Source organism: Leucoraja erinacea, chromosome 24 (genome assembly GCF_028641065.1).
Source record: "Leucoraja erinacea ecotype New England chromosome 24, Leri_hhj_1, whole genome shotgun sequence".
In the NCBI taxonomy this organism is placed as follows: Eukaryota; Metazoa; Chordata; class Chondrichthyes; order Rajiformes; family Rajidae; genus Leucoraja; species Leucoraja erinaceus.
Genome location: NC_073400.1, coordinates 28,816,554 through 28,843,234, shown reverse-complemented (window position 1 = coordinate 28,843,234; position 26,681 = coordinate 28,816,554). Strand labels below are relative to the sequence as shown.

The 26,681-nt window shown below is 48.6% G+C and overlaps 1 protein-coding gene across 1 annotated transcript; it reads right to left on the bottom strand.

The window, feature by feature from the left end:
• On the bottom strand, positions 1–26,681 carry ren (renin). Its single transcript, XM_055654911.1, has 9 exons — positions 26,438–26,681; positions 22,327–22,465; positions 21,005–21,128; positions 19,357–19,475; positions 18,143–18,339; positions 17,409–17,531; positions 9,677–9,821; positions 2,291–2,389; positions 1–991 (listed from the first exon to the last, which is right to left on the bottom strand). Exons 1-9 carry the CDS (start codon positions 26,506–26,508, stop codon positions 830–832), a joined length of 1,179 nt encoding a protein of 392 aa, XP_055510886.1. The 5' UTR covers positions 26,509–26,681; the 3' UTR covers positions 1–829.

The window sequence follows — 26,681 nt, the reverse complement described above, 5'->3', positions numbered from 1 at the left end:
TGGTGGCGTGGGATACTTTGTAACTTAGTTGACGCCCTTTATGTGGCCCTTCTTTGCATACCCTGGCTAGTACGCAAAACTAATCATATCACCCTGACTTTTTTATTTTTTATTTTTATTTTTTTGTCCTTGACCCTTCCCCCAAATGTTACTATCTGCCTGAACCCTTCATGAATTTAACTTAAACTATAAAGTTAAACTGTCCCTAGTGAGTGTTAGACTCGGTTGGGCCGAAGGGCCTGTTTCCATGCTGTATCTCTTTAACTAAACCAAAGGCCCCGACCACCACCAAGGAGGAAGATGACTGAACTTTATTGCCTTCCATCACAGTGGGGAATGTTGATTCCACTGTGGCGGATGTTTATGTTAAATTTTATTTTATGTGCTGTATGTATCGTTGCTTTTCACTGTTTAGGATAGAGTGCGGGATCGCTGGTCGGCATGGACTCGGGAGGGCCGAAGGGCTTGTTTCCACACTGTATTTCTAAACTAAACTAAACTAGTGATTAAATACATTGAATGAATGAATGAATAAGTTTATTGGCCAAGTATTCACATACAAGGAATTTGCCTTGGTGCTCCGCCCGCAAGTGACAACATGGCATAGAGTGACACATAAAACATTAATAATAACAATATCGATTATTGGGAAGTGTAAGACCAGTGGAAGGTACTAAACCACTTTGTCTCATGCCTGTGCCCTCATTTGGATCATGCCGTCGTGTTGCCGGCTCCAGGCGTGAAAGTTGACCTGCCGCGGCACGAACCGTGTGAAAGTGAATGGCACCGTCACCGAGGTTTGCCGTGGGAGGTCTCGCCTCGTCCTGGCTTAAACCGCCTGGGCAAAGCCTATTCTGTGGTTCTTGTGGTCGAACTCGGTGTAGTATCGGCTGATGAAGCTGGCACCAAGGACCCACAGAGGCCCAGTTGGTGGAGCGATGTCACGCCCTTCAAAGGCAACGGTGCACACCTCCACCCCGTATTGAGACTCCTGCAAACGAGGACGAGCCGCCGTTAGACCGCTTGCGACACAATCTTCCCAAACCTAGATCCTCCTCGCTGGGCGGCACGGTGGTGCAGCAGTAGAGTCGCTGCCTCACAGCGACGGAGACCAGAAGATCATGTGATCGGAGCAGAATTAGGCCATTCGGCCCATCAAGTCTACTCCGCCATTAAATCATGGCTGATCTATCTCTCCCTCCTAGCCCCATTCTCCTGCGTTTCTCCCCGTAACCCCCGACACCCGAACTAATCACGAAACTTGTTTCGATCCTGACCATGGGCGCTGTCTGTACAGAGTTTGTACGTTCTCCCCGTGACCGCGTGGGTTTTCTCCGGGTGCTCCGGTTTCCTCCCACACTCCCAAGACGTACAGGTTTGCAGGTGTAATTGGTTTCTGATAATTGGAAATTGACCCTAGTGTGTAGGATGGTGCTAGTGTACAGGGATCGCTGGCCAGCATGGACTCAGTGGGCCGAAGGGTTGGTTTCCACACCGTATGTCGAATGTCTAAAGAAAGCGTTTCCGTCAGGTGGAAAACAGGTCCTTAGGCCCATCGAGTTCACGCTGACCAGCGATCCCCGCACGCTAACACTACGCTGCACGCACTCAGGACAATTTACAATAATACTGAGCCAATCCACCCACAAATCTCAACTACCGCCTCTGGCTGTTCGTCGCAGGCCCCGTAGCAGAAGAGTTCACATCGCGGGGGGGGGGGGGCTGGAAACTGGAAGTATCCCGAGCTAATTCCGCCACCACCATCATCTATTGCGACAAGTGACGGCTCCCACTGATTGTCGCCGGAAGCTCGCGCCCTTTTCAGGACGGACGATGACAGCGAGGCCAACATTTGTAACATGGAAGATGGACTCGAAAATAAACAATAGACAATAGACAATAGGTGCAGGAGTAGGTCATTTGGCCCTTCGAGCCAGCACCGCCATTCAATGTGATCATGGCTGATCATCCCCAATCAGTGCCCCGTTCCTGCCTTCTCCCCATATCCCCTGACTCCCGCTATTTTTAAGAGCCCTATCTAGCTCATGAAAGCATCCAGAGAACCTGCATCCATCGCCCTCTGAGGCAGAGAATTCCACAGACAAGAGAAGAAGTTTGTTGCATACACCCACCCCCCTCCGAGAGAATGGTCGGGGTACGGATGGGATCATTTCCACGTTGTGTCTCTAAACACATGCCCTGCGTTGCAACAAGATGGAGCCGCAGGTTCCTGGCACAAACAACCGCATCCATCACCTCAACATCGCATCCACACATAATGGGAACTCACCTTCATAATGTAGTCCTCCCCCTTCATCAGGTAATTCTTTCCTCCTAGGTTGAACGAGATGTGAGGCAAGGTATGGATTTTGTCGCAGTCAACGGTAAACTGCACATGAAATGAAGAGTGGAACATCCAGGTTAGATTTGCAACACCTTAACATGACCTTTCTTCCATCTTCCTCCTGCTGTGCATCAATCCATTCTCGCTCTTCCCCCGACTCTCCTTTCATTCGCCCCAAGTACCATCGATATCTCTCGTTCCCCTGACTCTCAGTCTGAAGAAGGGTCGCGATGCGAAAACGACACCCATTTCTCCTGACTTGCTGAGTTACTCCAGCATTTTGTGTCTATCTTCGGTTTAAACCAGCATCCACAGCTCCTTCCAACACAATGTGCTTCCTCCCCTCTCCATCAATTAAGGAATAGGTATTTTTCAATTTCAAATGCTTCAACTTTAGACTTTACTTTAGACTTTAGAGTTGAAACAGCGCCGGAAACAGGCCATTCGGCCCACCGAGTCCGTGCCAACCAGCTTGCCGCCCCATACACTAACAGGGATAATTTACGATTTTTTACTGAAGCCGGCTAATCTACAAACCTGCAGATCTTTGGAGTGCGGGGGAAGAAAAACAAAACTGAGCCCATGAAGAAAACCCACGCAGGTCACGGGGAGAACCTGCAAACTCCGTACAGGCAGCACCTGTGGTCAGGAACGAACCTGGGTCTATGGCGCTGTGAGGCAGCAACTCTACCGCTGCACCGGTTAGAGTGGGGAGATGGGAAGAGCTTAGATTTTAATAGGTTGCCAAAAATGCTGGAGAAACTCTGCGGGTGAGGCAGCATCTACGGAGGGAAGGAAATAGGCGACGTTTCGGGTCGAAACCCTTCTTCAGACTGGATTTTCATGGTCATTTTTTTATTTTATTCATTCAGTCTTCTATCTTTTATAGTTTCTGGGTATTTTTTCCCCTTCAGTCAGTAGAACCTCCAGCATTATCTCACTTTACTTCCCTTTTCCAACATCCAGTTTTTTGTTTCAGTTTGACTTTTGCTAGCTTCTGTTTTCTGGAATGATTAGGACAGAGTTTTGATTGATTCATTGAGAGATACAGTGTGCAAACAGGCCCTTCGGCCCCACCAGGTCCCTGCCCGCCCATCGATTACCTGGTCCGAATAAGTTGACGTCAACCCACCTTCTCATCTACTGTCCACTCTGCACAGTAGGGGCAGTTTACAGAGAACAACAACCTACAAACCCTATATACACACAAAATACTGAAGGAACTCAGCGGGACAGGCAGCATCTCAATAGACAATAGACATTAGGTGCAGGAGTAGGCCATTCGGCCCTTTGAGCCAACATTGCCATTCAATGTGATCATGGCTGATCATCCCCAATCAGTACCCCGCTCCTGCTTTCTCCCCATATCCCCCGACTCCGCTATCTTTAAGAGCCCTATCTAGCTCTCTCTTGAAAGTATCCAGAGAACCGGCCTCCACCACCCTCTGAGGCAGAGAATTCCACAGACTCACCACTCTCTGTGTGAAAAAGTGTTTCCTCGTCTCCGTTCTAAATGGCCTACCCCTTATTCTTAAACCGTGACCCCTGGTTCTGGACTCCCCCAACATCAGGAACATGTTTCCTGCCTCGATCGTGTGTCCAAACCCTTAATAATCGTATATGTTTCGAGAAGATACCCTCTCATCCTTCTAAATTCCAGAGCAGTTGTAGTTTTGTAGGTCTTTGGTTGGGCCCCATTTGGAGTTCTGGTCGCCCCATTACAAGAAAGATGTGGAGGCTTTGAAGAAGGTGCAGAAGAGGCTTAGCAAAATACTGCTTGTATCAGAAGGAACGAGCTATCAGAAGAGGTTGGACAGAGGTTGTTTTCTATGAAGCGCAGAGGTTGAGGAGGGTATATAAAATTATGAGAGGCAGAACATAGCAAAAAGGTGCAGGAGGAGGCCATTCGGCCCTTCGAGCCAGCACCACCATTCATTGTGATCATGGCAGATCGTCCCCTATCAATAACCCGTGTATGCCTTCTCCCCATATCCCTTTACTCCACTAGGGTAGACAGTCAGAACCATCCCCCCCCCCCCCCCCCCCCCCCCCCCCCCCCCCCCCCCCCCCCCAAGGTAGAAATAGGTGCTCAGTGGCGCAGTGGTAGAGTCGCTGCCTGCGTGTAGGATAGATGTAGAATAATGCCCCTGTCCCACTTAGGAAATCTGAATGGAAACCTCTGGAGACTTTGCGCCCCACCCAAGGTTTCCGTGCGGTTCCCGGAGGTTTTTGTCAGTCTCCCCACCTGCTTCCACTACCTGCAACCTCCGGCAACCACCTGCAACCTCCGGGAACCGCATGGGAACCTTGTGTGGGGCGCAAAGTCTCCAGAGGTCTCCATTCAGGTTGCCTAAGTGGGACAGGGGCATAAAAGGGTGACCGCTGAAGAGCAATTTGGGGATTGGCGACACTCGGACACCGCAAACTGAATGGAGAAATAAATAAATAAAGCAAATGGTGCTGGACTGCCTGGCTACAAGGAAACTTGCTCATTGGTTTTGATCATGTGGGGAATATACAACTGCATTGTCTGATGCACTCACGTGTGGCAAATTTGGAACCCAGATGAAAGGAACCGCATTTCTGATTAATGAATAAAAATCTGTCACAGACACAGTTGCTGATCATGTGAGTTAAAATATCAATTATAGACGGCAGATTTGGTAAATGTTAACTTTTCGCGCATGTTTGTCGGCAAGAGAAAAAACAGCAACCTTGTTTTTATTTTGGTCATCGTGATTACTTTGCTGCTTGGTCGGCACCTTTTAAAGTTTCATTGATAATAAAGTATGCGCAATGTGTAGGAAGGAACTGCAGATGCCGGTTTACTCTGAAGATAGACGCAAAATGCTGGAGTGGCTCAGCGGGGCAGGCAGCATCTCTGGAGGGAAGGAATGGGCGACATTTCGGGCCGAGACCCTTCTTCAGACAGTCTGAGGCTCGACCCGAAACGTCTTCCTTCTCTCCGGAGATGCTGCCTGTCCCGCTGAGTTAGACAATAGGCAATAGACTATCAGCAAACATCTATCTGCCCACCCAGAGGGGGCATTTATTGTTGCGGGTGATTTCAACCACTCCGACCTTAAAACTGTACTCCCCAGGTTCCATCAGCATGTTTTCTGCCCAACCAGAGGAAACAATGTCTGGACTTAGTTTACACTAATATCACTGAAGCCTACAAAGCCCTCCCCCTCCCCCACCTTGGACAGTCTGACCACCTCTCCCTGTTCCTGCTCCCCAAATACACACCTCTGATCAGACGTGTGAAACCTACCATGAGGACAGTGAAGGTCTGGCCTGAGGGGGCTGTCTCTGACTTACAGGAGCAGTTTCAGCAGACAGACTGGAGTCTCTTTGCTACTCAGTCCACCTCCAATTCACAAGTGGACATCAACTCATACACCTCAACAGTTCTGGACTATATAAAATTCTGTACCGATAATGTCACTACCCACAAGGAGATAAAGACTTTCCCTAACCAGAAGCCGTGGATGAGCAGGGAGGTCAGACTCCTACTGAAGGCTCGCGATGCCGCTTTCAGATCTGGCGACGCTGAGGGATACAGCTCATCCAGGGCCAATCTGAAAAGGGGAATTAGGACTGCTAAACTAAATCATAAACGGCGGATTGAGGAGCATTTCCACAACAACTCTGACCCCAGGCGCATGTGGCAAGGAATCAAATCCCTTGCCGATTATCAGAAAGTTAACACCCCTCCCCCAGACAACGACACCCTGCCTGATGAGCTAAACCACTTCTATGCTCGCTTTGACCGAGACAACAAAACCCCAGCCATTAAAGTTGCTCCACCCCCGAATGAACAACCTCTCAGCCTCTCCACCTCTGCTGTACAAGATGCACTGAGCAAGGTGAATGAGCGCAAAGCTGCCGGCCCCGATGGCATCCCTGGCCGGGTGCTTCGGGCATGTGCTGGACAACTATCCCCAGTCCTCGCCGACATTTTCAATCTCTCACTGGCCCAGGGTGTTGTCCCCACTTGCCTCAAGACATCAACCATCGTGCCAGTGCCCAAACAGTCAGCTACAGGGAGTCTCAACGATTTCCGCCCAGTGGCACTCACCCCTGTCATTGCAAAGTGCTTTGAGCGGCTGATCTTGGCTCACCTCAAAGCCAGCCTCCCCCCCACACTGGACCCCCATCAGTTTGCCTACCGGACCAACAGGTCTACAGAGGACGCCATATCGGCGGCCCTACACTCTGCCCTGACCCACCTGGACTACAACAACTCCTACATCAGGTTGCTGTTCATTGATTTCAGCTCTGCCTTTAACACCGTCATCCCAGCCAGCTTGATCACCAAACTCAGTGGACTTGGCATCTCCACCTCCCTCTGCAACTGGACATTGGACTTCCTCACTAACAGACCACAGTCTGTTAGGGTCAATAACCTCACCTCCTCCACTATAACACTGAACACCGGAGTGCCACAGGGCTGTGTGCTCAGCCCTCTCCTCTACTCCCTCTTCACCCACGACTGCATCCCAAAGTACAGATCCAACGCCATTATTAAGTTTGCTGACGATACCACGGTAGTAGGACTGATCAGCGACAACGATGAGTCAGCCTACAGGGATGAGATCCAGCACCTGACCACCTGGTGTGCCGACAATAACCTCATCCTCAACTCCAAAAAGACGAAGGAGATTATTGTCGACTTCAGGCAGACCAGAGGAGGCAGTCATACCGCCATCCATATCAACGGGACTGAGGTGGAGCGCGTCTCCAGCTATAAATTCCTCGGAGTGCATATCTTGGAGGACTTGTCCTGGTCCCTCAACACCTCCAAGCTGATCAAAAAGGCACAGCAGCGCCTTTACTTCCTTAGGAGGCTCAAGAAAGCCCACCTGTCCCCCCAGATCCTGACCAACTTTTACTGCTGTACCATAGAGAGTATCCTGACCACCTGCTTCACGGTATGGTACAGCAGCTGCACTGCTGCGGACAGGAAGGCACTACAACGGGTGGTGAAAACCGCGCAGCACATCATCGGTGCCCCGCTCCCTGCCATGGATGCCCTCCACCGAAAACGGTGTCTGAGACGGGCTGGGAAGATCATCAAAGACCCCTCACACCCCAACCATGGACTGTTTGCCCTCCTCCCATCAGGGAGGCGGTACAGGAGCCTCAGGTCACGTACCAGCAGGATGAGGAAAAGCTTCTATAACAACACAATCACACTGCTGAACTCGGAGTCCCGACGATAGACTTCTCTGGTCCCTCCGTCCCCCTTTGTTTAATCATTCTGTATTTCCTGATTATTCTGTATCTTCTCTCTTTCTATTTTTTTCTTGTTTTTTCTCTTTATGTACAACTACTACGGACTGACGCAAAACTGCATTTCGTTGTACTGATACTTGTATTTTGTGCGATGACATTAAAGTTGAATTGAATTGAATTGAATTGAATAGACAACAGGTGCAGGAGTAGGCCATTTGGCCCTTCGAGCCAGCACCGCCATTCAATGTGATCATGGCTGATCATCCCCAATCAGTACCCCGTTCCTGCCTTCTCCCCATATCCCCATACCACTAATTTTAAGAGCCCTTTCTAGCTCTCTCTTGAAAGAATCCAGAGGCCCTCTGAGGCAGAGAATTCCACACTCACCACTCTCTGTGAGAAAAAATGTTTCCTTGTCTCCATTCTAAATGGCTTACTCCTTATTCTTAAACTGTGACCCCTGGTTCTGGACTCCCCCAACATCGGGAACATGTTTCCTGCCTCTAGCGTGTCCAAGTCCTTAACAATCTTATATGTTTCAATGAGATTCCCTCTCATCCGTCTAAACTCCAGAGTGTACAAGCCCAGCCGCTCCATTCTCTCAGCATATGACAGTCCCGCCATCCCGGGAATTAACCTTGTAAACCTAGGCTGCACTCCCTCAATAGCAAGAATGTCCTTCCTCAAATTCCTCAAGAATTCCTCAAACTCCAGCATTTTGTGTCTATCTACAATATATACTCCTCTTTTCTGTAAATAGCTATCTAACTCAAGCGTTATTACTTTCATACCTTTAGTTTGGTTTAGTTTAGATTAATTTAGTTTAGTTTAAAGATACAGCGTTGAAACAGGCCTTCGTCCCACTGATCAAAGATCCCCGCACACCTACTCTATCCAACACACACACACACACAGGATAATTCACAATTGTACCAAGCCAATTGACCAAAAACATAGACATCCTTAGAGTGGTGGGAGGAAACCTGAGATCCTGGAGAAAACCCACGCAGATCACGGGGAAAACGCATACAAACTCCGTACAGACAGCGCCCGTAGTCAGGATCGAACCTGGGTCCCTGTAACTGTAAGGCAGCAACTCTACCGCTGAGCCACCCCTAGTCAACCTCTGCTGTGAGAACTGAAACAATTATAACACTTACTAGTGCTGGCTCGAAGGGCCAAATGGCCTACTCCTGCGCCTATTGTCTATTGTCTAGACACAGGGAACTGCAGATGCTGTTTACAAAACAAGACACAAAGTGCTGGAGTGGAGGGAGAAGTTTAATGGAGATGTGTAGGGCAGAGAGTGGTGGGGGCTGGAACGCATTGCCAGGGGTGGTGGTGGCACGGTAACTAAACTCAACCCGGTAAATCCAGGTGGCATCCTGGTGAATCACCTCTGGTGTACCCTTTCCAACTTAATGACATCCGGCTTGTAGCTGGGGAAGCAGAAGTGGATGGGGAAACTGTCCAGGATGGGCTTAGGGGGGTATGGGCCAAACACAGACTGGGTGGGTCTAGTGTAGATGGGACTTGTTGGCCAGCATGGGCAAGTTAGGTCGAAGGGCCTGTTTCCACACTGTATCACTCTACGACTCGATGAGCACTCTATGGTCATATGGTGTCCGCTTACCCATGGTGTGGTCTAACAAATGACTTGTACCAGCTGGAGCATGATGTCCCAATTTTTTATTCTGGGGTCAAGGAACGAGCGATACATCGCGACCCTGGTTCAACCAATTTTTCTACCACCACGCACAAGATGCATAAGAAGCAACAAGACAGACACCATTGTATGCAGATGCTGAGAAGTGAGTTTAGCTCTGGCTGAAGGGTTTCGGCCCGAAACGTCGCCTATTTCCTTCGCTCCATAGATGCTGCTGCACCCGCTGAGTTTCTCCAGCAATTTTGTGTACGTAACATCTAATCTTGTGTGTGTGGACTCGATAAGAAAAATATTTGTTTATACTCAATATCTTTCCCAATGAAGGCAAGCGCGTCAAATGCCTTCGACACCACACCAACCACTTGGATTGCGACTTTCATGCAGAGAACCATGCCGAACGAACTACCAGTGCCCGATGGAAGACTTACCGGTCTCTCTGGCAGCAGCGTGGCCCCGATGGCATTGACTATGGTCAAGATATCTGCAGCCGGCCCACTGATGTAGGATGAACCCGTGTCTACAATGGCAGCACACCCATTAGTGCACAGAGTTAGTTCCCCGTCGATGGAAATTCTGGAGGCAAGAAAGGAAAACAGAAATTAATGCAAGGCAGATTCCCTTCCACCAGCAATGATGAAATCAAAGTTAGGAACCTCGGTCTAAGTTAAGGGCATAAGGTCATCAGGGATAGGAGTAGAATTAGGCTATTCGGCCCATCATGGCTTGTACACTCTGGAGTTTAGAAGGATGAGAAGGTATCTCATTGAAACATGTAAGATTGTTAAGGGCTTGGACACGCTAGAGGCAGGAAACATGTTCCCGATGTTGGGGGAGTCCAGAGCCAGGGGCCACACACAGTTTAAGAATAAGGAGTAAGCCATTTAGAACAGAGACGAGGAAACACTTTTTCTCACAGAGAGTGGTGAGTCTGTGGGATTCGCTGCCTCAGAGGGCGGTGGAGGCCGGTTCTCTGGATGCTTTCAAGTGAGAGCTAGATAGGGCTCTTAAAAATAGTGGAGTCAGGGGATATGGGGAGAAGGCAGGAACGGGGTACTGATTGGGGATGATCAGCCATGATCACATAGAATGGCGGTGCTGGCTCGAAGGGCCGAATGGCCTACTCCTGCACCTATTGACTATTGTTATCAAGACTTCTCCGCCATTCAATCATGGCTGATTTATCTCTCCCTCCTAACCCCATTCTACTGCCTTCTCCCCATAACCTCTGACTCCCGATTCGGGAACTCCAAGCCGCAGAGTGTGTTCCTCCATCTCGACGTCGGAGTTCCGATCATCCCGGCGAGAGGGCTTGTACATCGGGCCGTCCGTAACGGCGACTGCAGAGGGTTCAATGGCCCCGACCACGGGTGGACAAAGAGGAAGATGACTGGACTTTATTGCCTTCCATTACAGTGTGGGAACGTTGATTCCGCTGTGTGGTGAATGTTCATGTTAAACTCCATTGTGTATTGTGTTCTTTTTATTCGTATGGGTGCATGGTAACTCAAATCTCACTGTGTACCAATTGGTGCATGTGGCAATAAACGTGAACTTGAACTTGAACTTGAGTAAGAAGCTAGGACCCGAGGGCATAGATGAAACTGGAGCACCCGGAGAAAACCCACGCAGTCACAGGGAGAACGTACAAACTCTGTACAGACTGCACCCATGGTCAGGTTCGAACCCGGGCCTCTGGCTATACGAGGCAGCAACTCTACCGCTGTGCCACCGTGCCACTATACAGCGCATTGCAGTCAAGCCATCCAGGACAAAGGGAATGACATTTAGTGCAAGAACAAGCTCAAAGACCAATGAAAGATTGTCCAAAGGCCTTCAATCTTTAATGTACATATAGATTTGGCCAACCAAATCAGTAACATCTAGAACTCAACAGAGGAAGACAAAGGGGTTAATTAAGAGGGGGGGGGGGGGGGGGAGGGAGCATGAGAGAAAGCTTGCGGGGATATAAAAACTGACTGTAAACGTTTCTTTAGGTATGTAAAAAGGAAAAGATTAGTGAAGATGAATGTAGGTCCCTTACAGTCGGAGACAGGTGGATTTATAATGGGAAACAAGGGAATGACAGAACAGTTAAACGAGTACTTTGGTTCTGTCTTCACCGAGGAAGACACAAACAATCTCCCGGAAATACTGGGGACCGAGGATCTAGTGGGAGGGAGGAACTGAAGGGAATCCACACTAGTCAGGAAATGGTGTTAGGCAAATTGTTGGGACTGAAGGCAGATAAATCCCTAGGACCTGAATGTTCTCACAACTCTGGATCAGTTCCTGTGGGCTGGAGGGTAGCCAATGTAACTCCGCTTTTTAAGGAAGGAGGGAGAGAGAAAACGGGGAATTATAGACCAGTTAATCTTACATGGGTAGTGGGGAAGATGCTGGAATTGATTATGAAAGACGTTATAGCAGCGCATTTATAGCAAGCAGTGACAGGATCGGTCAAAGTCAGCATGGATTTATGAAGGGTAAATCATTCTTGACTAATCTTTTGGAATTTTTTGAGGATGTAACAAGTAGAATGGATAAGGGAGAGCCAGTGGATGTGGTGTATATGGACTTTCAAAAAGCCTTTAACTAGGTCCCACACAAGAGATTAGTGTGCAAAATAAGAGCACAGGATATTGGGGGTAGGGTATTGACTTGGGTAGAGAACTGGCTGGCAGACAGGAAGTGGGGTGCCACAAGGCTTGGTGCCGGGACCCCAGTTGTTTACAATATACAGTATATTAACGATTTAGACGAGATAATTAAATGTAACATCTCTAAGTTTGCGGATGACACAAAGCTGGGTGGCAGTGCGAGCTGCGATGAGGATGCCATGAGGCTGCAGGGTGACTTGGACAGGTTGGGTGAGTGGGCAGATGCATGGCAGATACAGTATAATGTGGAAAAATGTGAGGTTATCCACTTTGGTGGCAAGGAACAGGAAGGCAGATTATTATCCAAATGGTGTCAGATTAGGAGAAAGGGAGGTGCAACGAGACCTGGGTGTGCGTGTACATCAGTCACTGAAACTAAGCATGCAGGTACAGAAGGTAGTGAAGAAAGCTAATGACATATTGGCCTTCATTGCAAGAGGATTTGAGTTTAGGAGCAAGGAGGTCCCACTGCAGTTGTACAGGGCCCTGGTAAGACCACACCTGGGGTAGTATATGCAATTTGGGTCTCCTAATTTGAGGAAGCACATTCTTGCTATTGAGGGAGTTCAGCGTAGGTTCACCAGGTTAATTCCTGGGATGGCAGGTCTGACATATGAAGAAAGAATGGGTCGACTGGGCTTGCATTCACTGAAATTTAGAAGGATGAGACGGGACCTTATAGAAACATATAACATTCTTAGAGGTTTGGACAGGGTAGATGCAGGAAAAATGTTTCCAATGTTTGGGGGAGTCCAGAACCAGGGATCACAGTTTAAAAATAAGGGGTGGGCCATTTAGGAAAAACCTTTTCACCCAGAGAGTTGTGAATCTGTGGAATTCACTGCCACAGAAGGCAGTGGAGGCCAATTCATTGGATGTTTTCAAGAGAAAGTTAGATCTAGCTCTTTGGTCTAAAGGAATCAAGGGATATGGGGGAAAAGCCAGAATGGGGTACTGATTTTGGATGATCATACTGAATGGTGGTGCTGGCTCGAAGGGCCGAATGGACTACTCCTGCACCTATTTTCTATGTTTCTATGTTTCAATGGGGTAGATGGTAGGTCAGGTCCGCTCTCTAGTTTGTGATAGGAAGGTTCAGCTGCTTGATAACAGCTGGGAAGAAACTGTCCCCGAATCTGGAGGTGTGCGTTTTGACAATTCTGTACCTCTTGCCTGATGGAAGAGGGGAGAAGAGGGAGTGAGGGGGGGGTGAGACTCGCCCTCTATTATGTTGGTGGCCTTGCCGAGACCTACAGTGATAGGAAAGGTTTAGAGGGATTTGGGCCAAATGGGATGTAGACCCAAAATGCTGGAGTAGCTCAGCGGGACAGGCAGCATCTCTGGAGAGAAGGAATGGGTGACGTTTCGGGTCGAGACCCTTCTTCAAACAGGCAAATGGTACGAGGTTTGATGGGGCATCTTGATGCACATGAGAGGAGGGATACGTTTTCATGTTGTATGAATCGATTCACATTCAATGTACTATTGTAGCCTACCATATATTGTACAGCCACCTAGTTAGTCATTGACTGGACCAGCAATGATTGCGTGGTCCAAGATCAAGTTTCACAATATCGCTTGATGGAGTCAGTCATACGGCACAGCAACAGGCCCTTTGGCCCATCTTTTCCATGCTAAGATATCCTGCTACCTTCAGGTAGAAGGTACATGAGCCTGAAGACTGCAACGTCCAGGTTAAGGAATAGCTACTTCCCCACAGCCATCAGGCTAATAAACTCAACTGAAACAAAACTCTGAACATTAATAGACCATTATCTGTTTATTTGCACTTTTTCTGTTTATTTATTCATGTGTGTATATATTTATATAATGGTATATGGACACACTGATCTGTTCTGTAGTCAATGCCTACTATGTTCTGTTGTGCTGAAGCAAAGCAAGAATTTCATTGTCCTATCTGGGACACATGACAATAAACTCTCTTGAATCTTGAATTTAAGATGGCCCCATCTAAGCTAGATACATTCCCTTGCTCTTGGCTCTTTACCCCACATGATTTAGGGCAGCATGGTGGCGCAGCGGTAGAATTGCTGCCTCACAGCGCCAAAGACCCGGGTTCGATCCCGACTACTATGTGCGCTGTCTGTGTGGAGTTTGCACGTTCTCCCTGTGACCTGCGCGGGTTTTCCCAGAGTTCTTCGGTTTCCTCCCACACTCCAAAGACGTACAGGTTTGCAGGTTAATTGACTTGCTATGTGTAAATCATCCCTAGAGAGTGTAGGGTAGTGTTAATGTGTGGGGATCTATCGGTTGGGGCAGACTGGGTGGGCCGAAGGGCCTGTTTCCACGCTGTATCTCTAAACTAAACTAAAAGGACATCTCATGCATGCAATAGATATGTTGATTGGTGCAGCAAAGGTTGCTAACTCTTAGTTCAACACAACTCTAACACAAGACATAACGACATAACGTTTCACCCAGAGAGTTGTGAATCTGTGGAATTCTCCGCCACAGAAGGCAGTGGAGGCCAATTCACTGGATGTTTTCAAGAGAGTTGGATTTAACTCTTAGGGCTAACGGAATCAAGAGATATGCGGAGAAAGCAGGAACGGGGTACTAATTTTGGATGATCAGCCATGATCATATTGAATGGCGGTGCTGGCTCGAAGGGCCGAATGGCCTATTCCTGCACCTATTTTCAATGTTTCTAAAGGTTTTAGCAGAGGATCACCAAACCCTGGTCCCACACCGACACCATCCTTCATAGGCATCAAAGATAGACACAAAGTGCTGGAGTAACTCAGCGGGTCGGGCAGCATCTCTGGAGGACATGGGCAGGTGACAGGTGACAATGTGGGCCCGGACCCTTCTTCTGGCCTCTTCAGATTGCTGCTTGGACTCCAAAAACAAACCGCTTGTTTAACTGACGACAAGAAGGATCATTGGAGCAACCTCATCTTCACACTTTCCAATGTTTTTTCCCCTCACGATTAGTAAAATTGCTTAAACAAATTACCCTGGGAACAATAACTAATTATCCACTGGACGTTATCATCAATTCAACGGATTGCATTGGCGGCAGGGTCAATGATTTTACTAGATTACGTAGATATATAAATGCAAACTATTTGAGACTTTGATTGTTTGGTGTTGGAGGAGCAAGATACAAAGGCCACGCCTCATTGGTGTTCGAGGTGGTTAAGAGGTGATTTATTTGTTGAGTTCCACTGTCTGTACGCTCGTTATCACCGATCCCACAGCCAACAATGGACCATTGTGGGCTCCACATTTTGTCGATCATCGTCGCTTTTTGCCATATCTTCCATCCATTTGACCCAACCAGAGAATAAGTCTCTCGTTCCCCTTTCCCCTGACCCTCAGTCTGACCTTGGGTCCCCGACCCGAAACGTTACCGGTTCCTGTTCTCCAGGGAGGCTGCCCCACCCGCCGGGTTACTCCCGGCTTTTTGCGGTCTGTCTTCGGTTTAAACCAGCGTCTGCAGTTCCTACCTACACGGACGATTTATTACAATCAGTGCCCACCAGTTAATGATTACTGTTAGATGGCGGTGAATCTGTGGAACTCATGGCCACAGACGGCTGTGGAGGCCAAGTCAATGAATATTTCTAAGGCAGAGATAGATAGATTCTTGATTAGTACGGGCATCAGAGGTTATGGGGAGAAGGCAGGAGAATGGGGTTAGGAGGGAGAGATAGATCAGCCATGATTGAATGGCAGAGCAGACTTGATGGGCCGAATGGCCTAATTCTACTCCTATCACTAATGACATGACCTAATTTGAATTGGCTATATTTAAGAGGGAGTTAGATGTGGCCCTTGTGGCTAAAGGGATCAGGGGTTATGGAGAGAAGGCAGGTACAGGATACTGAGTTGGATGATCAGCCATGATCACATTGAATGGCGGTGCAGGCTCGAAGGGCCGAATGGCCTACTCCTGCACCTATTTTCTATGTTTCTATGAATCAGTAGAAAAACATCAAGGTACATCAGGCAAAACAAATGAGGCACATTTGAGGGCGGTGAATCTGTGGAACTCATTGCCACAGACGGCTGTGGAGGCCAAGTCAATGAATATGTTTAAGGTGGAGATTGACAGATTCTTGATTAGTGCGGGCGTCAGGGGTTATGGGGAGAAGGTAGGAGAATGGGAGAGGGAAAGATAGATCAGCCATGAATAAATGGCGGAGTAGGCTTGATGGGCCGAATGGAATAATTCTATGACGCTAGATCCTAGAACCGATGAAGACCAACCCCGTGTGACCTTACCATTTTGTTATTCCTGTTCTGGATCAGTACAGTATGTTTATAATTATTAAAATAAACATAAAGCCTCCTGAAGCACAAGATTGGTGTCAATTAACCGATACGGTTGGTTGAATAGAACAGTTAAACATAAACCATCATTCCTTCGAGAGAACTGATCTTTCAATTGGTAAACAAAGCCTGGCTACGGGCAGTAGAGTTGCTGCCTCACAGCGCCAGAGACCCAGGTTCAATCCTGATTACGGGTGCTGTCCATGCAGAGTTTGCACGTTCTCCCCGTGACCTGCGTGGGTTTTCTCCGGGTGCTCCGGTTTCCTCCCACACTCCAACGACGTGAAGGTTTGCAGGTTAATTGGCCGGGTGTGATTGTAAATGTTGCCTAGTGCGTGTAGTTGAGATAGTTGAGGCCAGTTCATTGGCTGTATTTAAGAGGGAGTTAGATGTGGCCCTTGTGGCTAAGGGGATCAGGGGGTATGGAGAGAAGGCAGGTACAGGATACTGAGTTGGATGATCAGCCATGATCATATTGAATGGCAGTGCAGGCTCGAAGGGCCGAATGGCCTACTCCTGCACCTATTTTCTATGTTTCTATGTAGGATAGCGTTAGTGTGCGGGGACCGCTGGTTGGCGCGGACTCGGTGGGCCCAAGGGCCTGTTTCTGTGCCATATCTCTAAACTAAAACTTAATTGGCTTTGGTAAAGATTGTAAATTGACCCCAGTGCGTAGGACTAGAGTTAGCTGGCGGGAGATCGCTGGTCCGTGGGCCGAAGGGCCTGTTTCCACACCACATCCCTGAACTAAACTAAACTGAAGAAGGGTCTCGACCCGAAACGTCACCCATTCCTTCTCTCCATAGATGCTGCCTGTCCCGCTGAGTTACTCCAGCATTTTGTGTCTAATTTATACTAAAGGTGTGAGTGCAGTCACTCAAAGATAGGCTTGAGTTAGATATGCATTTACAGAAAAGATGAGTATATCTTAACTAAACCAATGATTGAATGATTGAATGAATGTGTGAATGAATGAATGCATGTGTGAATGATGAATGGATGATTGTGTGAATGAATGAATAAATGTATGATGAATGAATGATGAATGAATGAATGATGAATGATGAATGTGTGAATGAATGTATGTGTAAATGAATGAATCAATGAATGCATGAATGAAAGAAAGGAAGAATGTATGAATGAATGAATGAATGACAAACTCTGGAATGACTAGGGAAACTCTACAGAACAACAGAGCTACGCTCACCCCTTCATGCCGATTTGCCAGAAGCCTTTCTTCACCAGGTTCTGGTAGTGGAATTCTCCGGTGTAGTAAGACGGGTCGGTGCCGCCCAGGATGAGTTCACCACCGGTTTTCTGGTGCGAATCCCTGCAGGAATCAAGAACACAAGGTTAACAGGGCCTCAGAATTAAAGGACGTTCCTTTAGGAAGGAGCCGAGGTGGAATTTCTTTGGTGGTGAACCTGTGGAATTCATTGCCACTTGATGAGCCCAAGTCGATGGATATTTTCCAGGCAGAGATAGATAGATTCTAGATTGGTTAAAATGTTTAAGAAAGAACTGCGGATGCTGGAAAAAAAAAATCGAAGGTGGCCCAAAATGCTGGAGAAACTCAGCGGGTGAGGCAGCATCTATGGAGCGAAGGAATAGGTGATGTTACAGGTCGAGACCCTTCTTCAGAATGATGCGGAGGTGGGGGAAGCATCAGTCTGAAGAAGGGTCTTGACCCGAAACGTCACCTTCGCCCCATAGATGCTGCCTCACCCGCTGAGATTCTCGATTGGCACTTGGCAAGAATGTGCCAGTCTCTGCCGTCTGTGGCAAAGAGTTCCACAGATTCACCACCCTCCGGCTAAATAAATTCCTCTTCATCTAAGCTAAGGCCATGTAACACCGGTCCCAGACTCTCCCACCAGTGGAAACATCCTCTCCAGATCCGCCCGCTCCAGGGTTTTCACTGTTCCGTATCTTATGACTTACCTGTTGTAGTAGACTGAGAAGACGTCTTCACTGAGGACATGTTGGTCCAGGATCTGCTCAAACACGGGTTTGATGTTGTCGATAGAAATGCTCTGGAACCCCATCCCGAGCACCCCATCGAACTTGGCGAAGATGAACGGGTTGGTAGGCAACGAGGTGGCTTCGGCAAAGACCTGGATAACCGGAAGATCGGCCACCTGCCGAACAAGAAGCCATGTGTTCATTAGTGTCGGTGTAGCGGCACCCAGTGGTGGTTTGGAGAAGTTCGAACCCTCGTCATCGGTTGGCTCGATCACGTGACCGCGGGGGTTCGTTCCAGCCAGTCGTCAGCGCTCCTCCCAGCAACCACCTCCAGTTGAAATTCCATTTGGAAAATTTTGGAGGACCAAGCAACCAAGAAACAGGAACTATTCTAGTGTTAGATAGCCAGGCACGCATGCACCAAGTTTAATCACCGTTTGTTTGCCAATAACAATTATTTAACTCCACCTGCCCATCTCGTTAAATAGGAAGGAACTGCAAGTGCTGGTTTAAACCGAAGATCGACACAAAAATCTGCAGTAATTTAACGGGGCGGGCAGCATCTCCGGAGAGAAGGAATTGGTGATGTTTCGGGTCGAGACCCTTCCTCAGACGATAGGAACAGAATTAGGACATTCCAATTAGACGTAATCTACTCCGCCAGTCAATCATGGCTGATCTATCTCTCCCTCCTAACCCTATTCTCCTGCCTTCTCCCCCATAACCCCAGACACCCGCACTAATCAACAATCTATCATTCTCTGCCTTAAAAACGTAGGTATAGAAGAACAAGGGGTGATCTTGCTGAAACTATTGGCGGCACGGTGGCGCAGCTGTAGAGTTGCTGCCTCACAGCGCCAGAGACCCAGGTTCGATCCTGACTACGGGTGCTGTCTTTACGGAGTTTGCACGTTCTCCCCGTGACGTGCATGGGTTTTCTCCCATATCATCAGTTTCCTCCCGCACTCCAAAGACGTGCAGGTTTGTAAGTTAATTGGCTCGTTAAATTGGTTAAGAATTAGATTGTTCCCAAGTGTGTTTAGGATAGTGTTAGTGTGCGGGGATCGCTGGTCGGCGCAGACTCGGTGGGCCGATGGGCCGCGCTGTATCTCTAAACTAAACAAAACTATCTTAAATAAAAGGCTTTCTCCTTTACACTGAAAGATGTGCATGATCAGCTGCTTGCTTCTCACCATCACAATATCTTGACTGAGAACGCCCCTCACACTACCAGTTCCGTAGTGAATAGCAAATCCTTTTCCATTGGCTTCATAGGTTGTTGACATGGAGGAGTTGTATCTGTCATGGGATTCTACAAAAACAAAAATAACACAAAGTGCTTTCAAGTAAAAAAAGACACAAAGTGCTGGAGTAACTTTGGCACGGTGGCGCAGCGGGAGAGTTGCTGCCTTACAGCGCCGGAGACTCTGGTTCGATCCCGAGTACGGGTGCTGTCTGTACGGAGTTTGTACGTCCCCCCCCCTTGACCTGCGTGGGTTTTGTCCGGGATCTCCGTTTTCCTCCCACACTTCACAGACGTACAGGTTTGTCAGCTAATTGGCTTCGGTAAAATTACAAATTGTCCCTGGTGTGTGCGGGATAGTATTAGGGTGCGGGAATTGTTGGTCGGCATGGATTCGATGGGCTGAAGGGCCTGTTTTCGTGCTGTGTCTCTAACCTAAACCAAACTAAACTCAGCAGGTCAAGCAGCATATTTGGAGAACATGGATGGGCGACATTTCGGGTCGGGACCCTTCATTAGTGGAGTTTATGATATCATGCGTACCAAGGTGCAGTGAAAAGCTTGTGTTTGTGTGCTATCGAGTCAGTGAAAAGACTGCACATACAATCAAGCCATCCACAGTACACAGGTAACTGATCACGGGCACAGCACTCAGTGCATGATATAACACTGAAGTCCGATTGAGGATAGTTCAAAGGGCATTGACGAGGTAGATGGGAGGTCAGGACTGTACTCCAGCTGGGCGGAACGGTGGCGCAGCGGTAGAGTTGCTGCCTTGCAGCGCCAGTGACCCGGGTTCGATCCCGACTACGGGTGCTGTCTGTACGGAGTTTGCATGTTCTCCCTGTGACCTGCGTTGGTTTTCTCCAAGATCTTCAGTTTCCTCCCACACTCCAAAGACGTGCAGGTTTGTAGGTTAATTGGCTTTGGTAAATTGACCCTGGTGTGAAGGATAAGACTAGTGTACGGGTGATCGCTGGTCGGCATGGGTGGGCCGATGGCCCCGTTTCCACGCTGTATCTCTAAACTAAACTAAAACTTCTGCACAGAAGAAGCAAGGAAACTTGGAAACATTTGTGGTCGAGCTAATCCTACGACTGGTGGGTAGCGCCATCCAGTGGCTGAATGGTGCTGAACTGAACAAAACAATTGGATTGAGACACAGATTGCTGGAGTAACTCAGCGGGTCAGGCAGCATCCCCGGAGAACATGGATGGGCGACATTTCAAGTCAGTAATGGTCACGTAGCCATCTTCTCACACTGATATACACTGGAATTTAGAAGGATGATAGGGGGTCTTATTGAAACATACAAGATTATTAAGGGTTTGGACACGCCAGACTCGTCTAGACTCATCTCTCCAGACCTGCTGTGAAAACGGGATGACTCTGGTGACTTGCATAGAAACATAGAAAATAAGTGCAGGAGCAGGCCATTCTGCCACTTCGAGCCAGCACCGCCATTCAATGTGATCATGGCTGATCATCCAAAATTAGTACCCTGTTCCTGCTTTCTCCACATATCTCTCGATTCCGTTGGGACCTTCCCATTGCACCACAGTGATGGCCAACATCGCTGCCCTTAACGTTGCACTTACCACAGACGGCATAGCTGGATGAGCATCTGGCAGAGGGTATCCAGAGATTGGCAGATCCCGTGTCAAAGATGACTTTGAAGGTCTGTGGTGGGGTCCCAATGCTGATCTCCCCAAAGTATTGGGTCTGGAAAGGAAGAGGCACAAGAACAGAGAGAGCCTTGCATTTATATACAGCATCCAGCAGGATGCATCACTGCTTGGTCTGGGAACAGCTCAGTCCAAGACCGCAAGAAATCGCAGAGAATCGTGGGCGCAGCCCGGACCGTCACACAAACCGACCTCCCTTCCATTGACTCCATCTACACCAATGACCCTACAGCGGAGCAGGATAGACCACTCCTAAATGCAATGGGCTGATGTGTAATATGCAACGGAGCAGAACGTGGGCCTTTTTTTCCATCCATTTCAGTAACCCGACCCGACCCGCAGTGTAATCAACGTTGCGGGGGAACAGTTTGTGTTAATAAATTATAATTCTGAAAATGAGGAGAAGATTTTTACCAAAGAACTTTTATTTTTACGAGGATGTTTCCGTAACCGGCTTCCATCTCCGCATTAATATTTTTGCGCCGCTACGGGATCTTTGGTGCGGAGACGGAAGCCGGTTACGGAAATGGGGCCGGAAATTCCCCATGAATCTGCCCATGACCGTACTACGTCTTTTTCTTCGAGTGGACTATCTTGCTTGCTATAGGATCTTTGATCTGCACCTCACGCTGCCTCGGCAAGGCCAGCAGCATAATCAAGGATGACTCGCACCCTGGCCACTCCCTCTTCTCCCCTCTCCCATCGAATAAAAGTTACAGAAGTGTGAAAACGCGCACCTCCAGATTCAGGGGCAGTTTCTTCCCAGCTGTTATCAGGCAACTGAACCATCCTACCACAACCAGAGAGCAGCGCTGAACTACTCTTTTTAGTTTAGTTTAGAGATACAGGCCCTTCGGCCCACCGGGTCCGCGCCGACCAGCGATCCCTGCACACCAACACTGTCCAACACCCACTAGGGGCAATTTTTACATTGACCAAGCCAATTAACCTACAAACCCGCACGTCTTTGGAGTGTGGGAGGAAATCGAAGATCTCGGAGAAAACCCACGCAGGTCGCGGGGAGAACGTACAAACTCCGTACGGACAGCGCCCGTGGTCGGGATCGAACCCGGGTCTCCGGCGTTGTAAGGCAGCGACTCTACCGCTGCGCCACCGTGACAACCGCCTCATCTCATGGGGATGGGCATTGACGGTCAGCCTTGCCAGTAACGCCCATGTTCACCGATGAAGGGGATGATGCCCGCTGGGGCAGGGTTTAAGGCGGCTATACTTACGTCCAGGTAGTTGGTCAGCATTGTCGGGGATGTGCCGTTGTGTATATTCATCTTGTTACCCTCCCCAAAGACAGCGGTCGGATTCAGTCCCATCTGGTGCAGGGTCTGGCGAATGGATGGCATTTTATGGAGATGAAGCCTGAGCAAAAACAAGATAGCAAAATCTACGAATGAATAATGAGGGGCAAGCGGTGACCAAGAAAGAGCATTAAGCCGAAGACAGACACAAAATGCTGGAGTGACTCAGCGGGACAGACAGTATCTATGGAGAGAAGGAATGGGTGACGTTTAGGGTCGAGACCTTCCTTCAAACTGAGAGTTGCAACAGACAATAGGTGCAGGAGTAGGCCATTCGGCTTTTCGAGCCAGCACCGCCATTAACTGTGATCATGGCTGATCATCCACATTCAACACCCCGTTTTCCCATAACACCTGCAACATCAGTCTGAAGAAGGGTTTCGGCCCGAAACGTTGCCCATTTCCTTCGCTCCACAGATGCTGCTGCACCCGCTGAGTTACTCCAGCACTTTTGTCTACCTTCGATTTTCCAGCATTTGCAGTTCCTTTTTAGACAGGTACATGGATAGGACAGGTTTGCAGGGATATGGGCCAAAGGCAGGCAGGCAGGTGGGACTAGAGAAGCTGGGACATGTTGGGCAGTGTGGGCAAGTTGGTCCGAAGGTCCTGTTTCCACGTTGTATCACTCTATGACAGTGATAGGGTGGGGCGGGGGGGGGGGGGGGGGGGGGGTGGGATTATAGCACAGTGAAACTTGGCAGCCATGCCTTAAAGTGCACTTTGGATGGACTCGTGTTTCGGGCGCTCTGGTGGCTGAGAAAGTGGGATGTGACCAAGTAGTCATCCAGATGGTAAAGTGAGTGAGATAGACCCGGACAGAAATAGCACTCACTCCTCCCAGTAACAGAGTGGCATCCAGAAATAGCCAGCATCGGGGAAAACCACTTCAAATTCTCCCACGCACCCAAAGGGGTGAATGTAGCTCTTACGCTCTGATGATTCCTCTCAGCCACAGATTGGTGGGAGTGGGGAATTAAGTGATCCTGGCAGGCTGTTTAAGAAGGAACTGCAGATGCTGGAAAATCAAAGGTAGACAAAAATGCTGGAGAAACTCAGCGGGTGCAGCAGCATCTATGGAGCGTAGGAAATAGGCAACGTTTCGGGCAGAAACCCTTCTTCAGACATCCTGGCAGACCTTGGACCCAAGAGATACAGCACGGAAACAGGCCCTTTGGCCCACCGAGTCCATGCCGACCACAGATCACCCCGTACACTAGCACTAGAATGGAACGGCTGGCTTGTATACTCTGGAATTTAGGAGGATGAGAGGGGATCTTATTGAAACATATAAGTGTTAGGATACACTAGAGGCAGTAAAACATGTTCTCGATGTTGAGGGAGTCCAGAACCAGGGGCCACAGTTTAATAATAAGGGGTAAGCAATTTAGAACGGAGACGAGGAAACACTTTTCCACCCAGAGAGTTGTGAATCTGTGGAATTCTCTGCCGCAGAAGGCAGTGGAGGCCGATTCTCTGGATACTTTCAAGAGATAGTCAGATAGAGCTCTTAAAGATAGCGGAGTCAGGGGATATGGGGAGAAGGCAGGAACGGGGTACTGATTGGGGATGATCAGCCATGATCACAGTGAATGGCGGTACTGGCCCGAAGGGCTGAATGGCCTACTCCTGCACCTATTGTCAACTGTCTTACCACACCAGGGTCAATGTATAACTTTACCAAAGTTTAGTTTAGTTTAGAGATACAACGCGGAAACAGGCCTTTCGGCCCATCGGGTCTGTGCCGACCGAATATTAACACTATCCTACACGCACTAGGGACAACTTTTTTATTACCATTACAAAGCCAATTTACCTACACAATTTACCTAGTTACCTGTACGTCTTTGGAGTGTGGGAGGAAACCAAAGGTTTCGGTGAAAACCCACGCAGGTCACGGGGAGAACGTACAAACTCCGTACAGACAGCACCCGCAGTCAGGATCGAACCCGGGTCTCCGGTGCTGCAAGGGCTGCAAGGCAGGAGCTCTACCGCTGCGCCACCGTGGCCTCCAACTGCCAATTGACCGACAAACCTGTAAACTTCTCATAAGTTCGGAAGTGGTAGGAGCGGAATTAGGCCATTCGGCCCATCAAGTCTACGCAGCCATTCAATCATGGCTGGTCTATCTCTCCCTCCTAACCCCATTCTCTTTCTGTACCTCTAAAGTGAGTTGATACAATTAGACTAAACTCATTGTGACAATGAAATATATTTCTCATCTACACTTCATGCCGCCTCAGCCAACATAATCTAGGACCAATTTCACCCGGGTCATTCCCTCTTCTCTCACCGAGCAACAGATAACAAGGCTTGAAAGCAGGACCCACCAGATTCAGGAACAGCTTCATCCCCACTCTTATCAGATTACAGAACAGTCCTCTCATAAGCTACGGTGCAGACCCGATCTTCCGACCTACCTCATTGTGGACCTTGCGCTTTAAAAAAAAAAATCTGCACTTTCTCTGCAACTGGAACACCAAAACGTTGTGACATTTCACTCTGCACTCTTGTGTAATGTTCTCTTTTATCTACTCGTACTTGTTTATGTTTTATTATACTCATGCATAGTATGATTTGGTTGCAAAGCATAGTTTAGTTTAGAGACACAGCGCAGAAACAGGCCCTTCGGCCCATCGAGTCCGCGCCGACCTGCGATCCCCGCACATTAACCCTATCCGACCCGCACCAGGGACAAGTTTTTACATTTATACCAAGCCAATTAACCTACAAACCTGCACGTCTTTGGAGTGTGGGAGGAAACCGGAGCACCCGGAGGAAACCCATGTGGTCGCAGGGGGGGAACGTGCAAACTCCACATGGACAGCGCCCAAGGTCAGGATCGAACCCGGCGCTGTGAGGCAGCAGCTCTACCCGCTGCACCACTGCGTTGCCTTATGTTAAGTACATTCACAATAATTAGAAGAATACCTAAATAATTAATTTAGTTTAATTTAAGTTCGTCACATGTACCGTGATATCTGGCCAGTGAAAAGACTATACATCATTACAGTCAAGCCTTCCACAGTGTAGAGATACAAGATAAAGAGAATAGTGTTGAGGGTGATAGTGTTACCAGTGGCTCCATCGCTATCTATACCTATATAAAGTTCAATGAAGTTGGATTAAAGATATGTGGAAATTATCCGCAGATGTTAGTTTATACCGAAGATAGACACAAATGCTGATTTAATCTGTCATCGGCCCCCTGTTCTGGACTTGTCGATCTCTCCGTCTGAAGAAAGGTCCCGACACAAAACGTCACCTATTCCTTTTCTCCAGAGATGCTGACATTACTCCAGCATTTTATGTCTATCTCCGATTGTTGGAATAATAGTAATCGCTGTCTATATCTGTCTTACTTCATGTCACCAACCAGTTAGCATTCCCAAGTGTGTAGGCTTCAGTAGCTCAGCGGGTCAGGCAGCATCTCTGACGGTGTGGGTCGAGACTCTTCTCCCGGTCCGAAGAAAGGTCTTGATCTGAAACGTGGCCTTTCCTCTTTCTCTCCGCAGATGCTGCCTGAGCCGCTGAGTTACTCCAGCACTTTTCATCTTATCTTCGGAGTAAACCTGCATCTGCAGTTCCTTCCCTACCGGAACAGGTGACGTTTCGGTTCGAGACCCTTCTTCGGACTACTATAGACATTAGGCAATAGGTGCAGGAGTAGGACATTCGGCCCTTCGAGCCAGCACCGCCATTCAATGTGATCATGGCTGATCATCCCCAATCAGTACCTCGTTCCTGCCTTCTCCCCATATCCCCCGACTCCGCTATATCTTTAAGAGCCCTATCTAGCTCTCTCTTGAAAGCATCCAGAGAACCTGCCACCACCGCCCTCCGAGGCAGAGAATTCCACAGACTGAAGAGCCACTGGTCTGAGGAAGGGTCTCGAGCCGAAACATCACCTATTCCTCTTTCTCTCAGGAGATGCTGCCCGTCCCGCTGAGTTACTCCAGCATTTTGTGCCTGTCTTTGGTGTAAACCAGCATCTGCAGTTCCTTCCCACACAGTGGGCTTCTGTGCAGCCTCCTACCTTTTCAAGGTGATCGTTGGTGAGATGCAGCAGCCACAGAGAAGAATCAGCCACTTCATGACTAGGTTCATGTTGCAGGCTCCTCTCTTCTTGTTCCCTCACGTTAGAAACGCTCCTCAGGGTGAAGTTTGTGGCTCCGCTGATTTTTATATGGTCCCTTGCCAAGGCTCGCTACTTCACGATCCATCTTGCCATTGGCTCCCTCTCATCCCTGCCTATCATTGTCCTGCCCCTTCAAGCTCTT

Excerpts from the sequence above, each read along its gene's own strand:
- ren (XM_055654911.1), bottom strand. The coding sequence starts at position 26,508 with ATGAACCTAGTCATGAAGTGGCTGATTCTTCTCTGTGGCTGCTGCATC. Across the intron at positions 2,390-9,676 it reads CGCTGCTGCCAGAGAGACCG|TTTACCGTTGACTGCGACAA; the intron begins GTAAGTCTTCCA and ends TTTCATGTGCAG. Across the intron at positions 992-2,290 it reads GGGAGGACTACATTATGAAG|GAGTCTCAATACGGGGTGGA; the intron begins GTGAGTTCCCAT and ends CCTCGTTTGCAG.